The 7,647-nt window shown below is 41.0% G+C and overlaps 1 protein-coding gene across 2 annotated transcripts; it reads right to left on the bottom strand.

The window, feature by feature from the left end:
• Positions 1-712: 712 nt before the first annotated feature.
• LOC309362802 (uncharacterized protein) lies at positions 713-7,036 on the bottom strand. 2 transcript variants are annotated; one of them, XM_081898671.1, is made up of 2 exons: positions 6,683-7,036; positions 713-2,245 (listed from the first exon to the last, which is right to left on the bottom strand). In XM_081898671.1, the coding sequence occupies exon 2, from the start codon at positions 2,110-2,112 to the stop codon at positions 1,150-1,152; it is 963 nt and encodes a 320-aa protein (XP_081754797.1). In that variant the 5' UTR covers positions 2,113-2,245; positions 6,683-7,036; the 3' UTR covers positions 713-1,149. The 2 variants fall into 2 exon arrangements, with proteins under 2 accessions (XP_081754797.1, XP_081754798.1); XM_081898672.1 differs by lacking the exon at positions 6,683-7,036 and adding an exon at positions 5,007-5,510.
• Between the last annotated feature and the right edge of the window lie 611 nt (positions 7,037-7,647).

Raw genomic sequence — 7,647 nt, 5'->3', positions numbered from 1 at the left:
TTTCAGATATTTGGGGCCCAAGTTATTAACCGCTTTCAATACTAATGTGCTCACGAATCCCTCATCTCCCAACCCAATCTCATTTCCACTTTAAGCTACAGTGTTTCATTTTAAACTGTATGAAAATTAGTATTCAAATATATATAAATCAGAACTGCACAACTTTTAAATAAGTATTTAATCTGCGTGTACATATAATTTCTACTGGAAGAGCCTCAGCACACAAATGGTTCTACTGATCTGTTTCTCAACATGACAAATTTCCCTCATGGAATAGATGACTGCTCAACTGAGCACAAAGAGGACAAAAAAGTTAAGTTTCACAAACAATGGTTCTGTTTTATCGTCTATGCAGATAATCAAGACTCCAGTTTAACTCTGCCAGATATTTGTGGGATAAAATATAGCTAAATTACATGTCCTAAATAAATCTAGGACATTAATAAGTTGCTCTGGAGGCAACTTAGTCATCATATGATGTTATATTGTGTTGTTACTGTATTGTGGAAATATATAAAATATATTTTTAAAAAGAATGTACCTGTATTTATCTTAAAATACACATGTTAATGCATTTTGGTAATTTTTAATGCCAAGAACAATTCAAGGAGGTGTGAAATCTGAATCTGGACTGTATTGCAATCTTTCCTTAAAAATGCAAATGAAGCAGAATTCTCCTGTAACCAAAAGGTAATGTAAAATGTGCTAGCGTCCATGAGAATAACATACGCCAGGCACTGGAATATGAAAAGTCTCTTTAAGGGAAGAGATTTAACACATCTAGTTAAACACGCCTAGTTTCTCTAGGCCCACCTTCTGTTACGGAAAGTAGTCCAGAATCATAGAATTGTAGAGATGGAAGGGACCCCAAGGGTCATTCTTCCAATGGAGGAAGCAGGATGGGACCAAATATAATTAGCACACTTTCATTTTTATATAGTGACCTGGAATTGCTACAGCAGTTTTCTCTGTTATAGTAGACATTCATAGCTACATACCTACATTTTCTGCTCTTTGTAATGGTGAACTATTCATTGGAAATAATAATTAAAAACTTCTTGCAAGGAAAGAGAGAATGCAAAATCTGAAGGGATTTACTAAATCTCACAACTCTAAGTAGATGAAAAGGTTCTCTCAAGATGTGCTGCTTCAGTTATGAGCATCATAGGAGACTTTGCTGTCCTCACTCCAGTGCTTGCCTGTCCTCTTCTTTCTGTTCCTTTCAGCCATGACAATGGCAGCTACCACAGTGACAAAGACTGTGAAAGTTATGACAAGAACCGTCACCGTCTCTGCAATGCACAGCTGGGTGTCCACAGATGACAGAGGGCGGTTTCTCAGGATATGGGGCTCCATGCATGTCACATTGTGATAGTCATCTAGGATCAGCCTTCTGACACTGTGCAGTTTAGCAAAAACCCTCTGAAGGTCACAGTCACAAAACCATGGGTTGTCCGAGAGCAAGATGTGAGTTCCAGAGGTCTGGAGAGATAATAATGTCTTGAATCGAATATGTTCAATTTGGTTGTGCACCAGGTTAAGTATTGTGAGGCTGCTTAAAGAAGTAAAGACTCCAGGGCCAATGGTTTTGATTCTGTTGCCCTCCAAGTTCAAAACTTCTAAGTGTTGCAGCATAGAAAAATCTCCACTGTTGAGGTTATGAAGGTGATTATTCTGAAGACAAAGCTGCCTCAAGCAGGTGAGACTGCGAAACGCACCCGTTTCTATCAATGATATATTATTATTTTGCAAATTGAGCTTCTGAAGATTTTCAAAGTGCTTGAAGTTCTTGTACTGTAGCTCCTGCAGCCTATTGTAGGCCAAAGTGAGTTCGTAGAGAGTAACAAGTCCCAATGAAAAGCTGTTTCCAAGAAAGGAGATCTCATTTCTACCAATATCAAGCTTATGGAGTCTCTCCAGGGAGATGAATGCTCGCTCTTCAACTCTCCTGATGTAGTTGTCACTCAGAAGGAGAACCCGTAACTTCCACAGGGATCTGAGACCTTTGCTTGGAACAGAATGCAACTGACTGTTTGACAGATCCAAGTGTTCTGTCTCCGGAGGGAAAATGAGATCAGAGCTGACATTGACTCCTGAACAGTTCACAAACATTGCCCCTTCTGTGCAGAAGCAGATTTTATGGCATGGGTTATGGGTTTCAGAGACACTAAAGGAGAGGGGAATTCAGAGGCAGATTAAGTAATGAAAATACATCTTCAGTCTTGTTCTGTATGTTCTTTAGTTCCTGTTGTACAACAGAAATATTATTATTATTTTTAAAAATATTTTATTAAGGGTTTTCTTGTTTTACAGTGTAAGTGTAATGCCTCGTATTTTTTTTCTTCCATGTAACATTTTTACAAATCCGTTTCATTTGATGAGGCATTAGAAATAATTTTTTTAAAGCACATTTTAGAAAAATACCTAGAATTTTTGGTATATGATAATAATAATTAATAATAATAATAATAATTATTATTATTATTATTATTATTATTATTATTATTATTATTATTAATACCCTGCCCATCTGGCTGGGCTTCCCCAGCCACTCTGGGTGGCTTCCAAAAAAATATTAAAATACTGTAATACATCAAACATTAAAAGCTTCCCTAAACAGGGCTGCCTTCAGATGTCTTCTAAAAGTCTGGTAGTTGTTGTTCTCTTTGACATCTGGTGGGAGGGCGTTCCACAAGCAGGGTGCCACTACCGAGAAGGCCCTCTGCCTGGTTTTCTGTAACTTGGCTTCTCACAGTGAGGGAAGCGCCAGAAGGCCCTCGGAGCTGGACCTCAGTGTCTGGGCAGAACGATGGGGGTGGAGATATGATAGAAACACAAATGAATGATTAACCTTTAAAACTTTGTTTAGGAATGACACAAGTGAGAAAAGGTTGGCTTTCTGGTTTGTACACCCGCTAGGGCTTCAGCCACAACCCTGCCTGACTCTTTAAGTCCAGTTACTAGCTCTTTTCTCAGATTCTCATGCGATGAAACATTGAGTCTAACACAGAACTTTCTGACAGTGTTGGACGATATAAAGCCACTTCATTCTATGCATAATTTTCATGCTAGGATAAAAAGAAAGTAAAAATATTTGACTAAATTTGAAACTGGAGGTGGCTACCCTGTGGCCCTTCAGATATTGTTGAAGTACAACTCCTATCATCCCTGACCAGGCTGCGTGGGGCAGAGGACAACTCAGCAACATCTGAAGGGGCCGGGGCTCAGGTATCTCTGTTTCAAATAACGCCTGGTTTGGAAGTAATGGCAAATGATGATTTAGGCAAAAGAGGAAGTGCTGGAGTGTGTGAAACTGATGCTCACGCAGGTAAAGGTAAAGGACCCCTGGATGGTTAAGCCCAGTCAAAGGGGACTATGGGGTGGCAGCGCTCATCTCGCTCTCAGGCCAAAGAAGCCGGCGTTTGTCCACAGGCAGCTTTCTGGGTCATGTGGCCAGCAGGTCTAAACCACTTCTGGTGCAACAGAACACTGTGACAGAAACCAGAGTGCACAGAAACACTGTTTACCTTCCCGCTACAGCGATACCTATTTATCTACATGCACTGGTATGCTTTTGAACGGCTAGGTTGTGGCAGAAGCTGGGACAGGGCAGCGGGAGCTCACCCCATCACACAGACTTGAACTGCTGACCTTACAATCAGGAAGCCTTCCTTGGATGGCCATCTGTTGTGGGTGCTTTAGCTGAGATTCCTGCATTTCAGGGGGCTGGACTAGATGACCCTTGGGTCCCTTCCAGCTCTAAGATTCTATGATTCTAAGCCCAAGAGGCTCAGTGGTTTAGACCACAGTGCCACCCGTGTCCACGCATGTAACAGCAAATAACAGTTTAGTGTGATGTCCTAACTCAGCTCAACATTTTCTATGAACATTCAGAGTGATTTGCATATCCTGTTCTGGCCTTTTAGGCAATAATAACAATAATAATGGCCTTCCTAATCAATAGCACACTTATATTCACATAAATTTATGAACCCTCACATTTTACTGAATGAGTACATATTTGTTCAACAAATTTTCAAATAAAAAAAGTTAAGGCATACCCTCCAACATTTTTCTGATAGGGAAATAGGGAAGTTATATCCCATAATAATAATTTTACTATTTATACCCCACACATCTTATTGGGTTACCCCAGCCACTCTGGGCGGGTTCCAACATATATAAAAGCATAATAAAACATTAAACGTTTAAAAAACCTTTCCTATACAACACTGCATTCAGATGGCTTGGGGGATGGATCCATACCCTCCAAAATTTCTCCAATGAAAACAGGGACATCCTAAGGGAAAGTGGGACATTTTGGAATCAAAGTACTGGGGCAGCTTCTCTGAATCAAGGATGTCCCTGGAAAATTGGGACACTTGGAGGGTCTGTAAAGAGTGGGATCCAATGATCATTCTGCCAATGCAAGGATTTCTGCTTGCTCAGCGAAACATTCTCCCTCCCTTCCCCCACATATTCCCTAAAACTGTTCTGGGTGTTTCCCCAGCCCTTGGGAGCAAGAGCACTGACCTCCCCCCACAGCTGAGGGGGCTGACGCCTTGCAACATACTGACATCACTCATGCTTGCACACGAAACGTGCGCACACCACGTGGCGTGCAAGAGTCATGAAAGCACACCATGTGGCGTGCATGCACAAAGTGCACGCGGCTGCCACAGAATTTTGATGCCCCCCCCCCCGGCTTCCCCTACACGGAGTCCCTGCTCGAGAGTAGATTTGGGGAGGGTGTACAGCACAAAGGAAGGAGAAGGAGAACTCAAGTTCTCTTGCATAAGCAGACATCCTAGCACTCCCCAAACTATTTAAAACAATCAAACTGAAAATGTGCTTTATCCCAAGACCATGGGTCTTATATAAAGCAGATACGTATCTGAGAACAGCCTGGTTGTGTGATTATTCACTTGTGGCGACACAGAGGCAGCCTTTTCCCTGCTGGCACCACGGTTGTGCGATGCACCCAGCGTAAATTCACGAGGCCTCACCTGTTCTTGCATTTTGCCAACTTTTGAAGGCACACTCGTTTACGCAAGCATTTCCTTGATTTCGTGACCTGTCTTCTGTTTCAATTGCTATGTTGTTCTAATGGGATTATTTTATTGCATATTTTTTATTGTAGACATTTATATTTTAAGGTTTGTGTAATTGGTCTTTATATGGCTTAGAAGCTTATTTTGGAATTAAACTGTTGTAATAAAGAGTGATGGTGATGATGTAGCTTAAAAGGATGAATGATCCACCTTAAGAGAGAAAGCCAGTTGGGGATAATGTGTAGAGTTTTGGATTTTGAACAGTGAGATCAGGGTTCAAATCCCTGCGTCATGTATGGAGCTCCCTGGATGACCTTGGGCTAGCCCCAACACCATCTCCTTCAAGCCCCATAAAAGATCACTGAAAATTAAACCAAGTTGCAGCATAAATGGAGTTTAATACCATTGTTTAAACTTATTTACAATCCCACTGTGGATGGGGTCTTATTTCTAAAACGACAAGTTACCGTATTTTTCGCTCTATAACACGCACCCGACCATAACACGCACGTAGTTTTTAGAGGAGGAAAATCTGTAGGCATGCCACCCGTAGGCATTTCCTTCATAACATGCACAGACATTTCCCCTTACTTTCTAGGAGGAAAAAAGTGAGTGTTATGGTGCAAAAAATACGGTATTTAATTCTTGCTGTTCCATGCAATTATGTTTCTTGCTATTGACAGCCATGGTGGCTATTTTCCAGACTTTCTGGAAGAATTATTGTTATGCTACTTTGAAACCTGTTTGTTTAGAAATGTACTGGTTAAATGTAAGTGAATTCTGGAATACCTGAAAGCAAAACTGCAGAGCACATTTCAAAGTTTTCTGATTTTAAAGAAATTTACAAATGCTTCTCACTCTTATTTTCTGCTGCCTCACACCATAAAGATCAAGGCCACAATTCCATGCACACGTATCTGGAAGTCCAATTGACCCTAGTGGGATTTACTTCTGATTAAATGTCTGAGCTGCAGGGCTATTAATCTGATTTTCCAAACTCTCATTGCTCCAGTTCTTTAGAAAAAGTGACGTATATGTTTGTTTTATATATTCTTTAAAGGCAATTGCTCCATGTACCCTTTCAACTGTAGAATACCCTTTTGGTGCACTCTCTTATTTACAACAATAAAAGCAACAACCATGCTATTGCAAATTGTAATGCCACCCTTTTACATGGCTAGACATGATACTTTGGCACTGACTGCTGCTTCAAAATAAATTTAATATATCTGCGGTCAACTTTAGAAAATGAGCGCTGTCACTGCCAAGACCACAGAGCCCACCTGAGAGTGGCAGGAGGGGGAGGAATGTAATAAAACTGCAAATTCTTTAGGCATGTGTTTCTTGCTATATAAAACTCAGTGAGACAGTAGTTGCAAAAATGTCTGCAAGCGTCCTTAAAAGTCGAAATATTTCCCAGTTGGCCCAAACCATAATATCCATGTTGAACACAGGAAACTCTTCACAAAGCAAAAACAATTATGTATGTTGATTCTTTAAAATGTTTTAGTAACTATTAACTGCACCAGCACAGGTTAAAATATCTGTTATCTGAAGGAACACTCATGTGTGTGTTTTTATCTAATTGTCTGTATGTGCCTTTCAGCAACATTCACTCAGATCATCCTTACCTTTGCTGCAGCCCAATGCTCTTGCCAGGGTTCCTCCTTCAAATGTCCTTTGGACATGGAGAGTGGCAGATGGAAAAGTACGGAGATGAAAGGGTTGGCTGTCAATGTGCTGAGAAAGACGGGTTGAAAGCTTCATACAAGGCAGAAGGATAGGGAGCGAGAAAGCATTAATAATGGAAGCAGTTGCAAAATTAAGCTGGCCACCTGATTATAGCTGCAGTCACTTTGGAAGAGTGTTGAGATCTGAAATGTGTATAAAGAGGCACATTTGGGTCAAACCATAGTGTGACATCTAACTCTTAAGGAACTGGAGTACAGAAAAATCAGAGGTGAACCTGCATACATATATTGGCATATGTAAAGTGGTACCTCGGGTTACATACGCTTCAGGTTACATATGCTTCAGGTTACACACTCCACTAAACCAGAAATAGTGCTTCAGGTTAAGAACTTTGCTTCAGGATGAGAACAGAAATTGTGCTCCGGCGGCGCGGCAGCAGGAGGAGGCCCCATTTGCTAAACTAATTAAGTACTTAACCCGAGGTACCACTGTACTGGGGATTCTTGGTTGCGACTCTTTGTAGTTACTCAAATGGGTATATTGATGTAAAAGGTTAGCTGAGATAGCAAAGAATTGCACGTGGGCTTAAATTTAGGGGTTTTGTTCTCACAGATGTATCTTTGCTTATACTATTCATGCTTTGCAGGTGAGATGCAGGACTCAGACATTTAATCTTGGCTACGCAGAATAAGATTCCACATAAGACAGGATGTTAGCAATACTGCTTGTAAGCATTTCTGACTGTTTGTCCCCCCCCCCAACTCTTTTCAATACAGTGGTACCTCAGGTTAAGTACTTAATTCATTCCGGAGGTCCGTTCTTAACCTGAAACTGTTCTTCACCTGAGGTACCACTTTAGCTAATGGGGCCTCCTGCTGCCACCATGCCGCCGGAGCACGATTTC

The sequence above is a fragment of the Podarcis melisellensis genome (genome assembly GCF_964234715.1).
Source record: "Podarcis melisellensis genome assembly, chromosome: 1".
Taxonomy (NCBI): domain Eukaryota; kingdom Metazoa; phylum Chordata; class Lepidosauria; order Squamata; family Lacertidae; genus Podarcis; species Podarcis melisellensis.
This window is presented reverse-complemented; position numbering and strand designations above follow the sequence as displayed.

Excerpts from the sequence above, each read along its gene's own strand:
- LOC309362802 (XM_081898671.1), bottom strand. The coding sequence starts at position 2,112 with ATGTTTGTGAACTGTTCAGGAGTCAATGTCAGCTCTGATCTCATTTTC.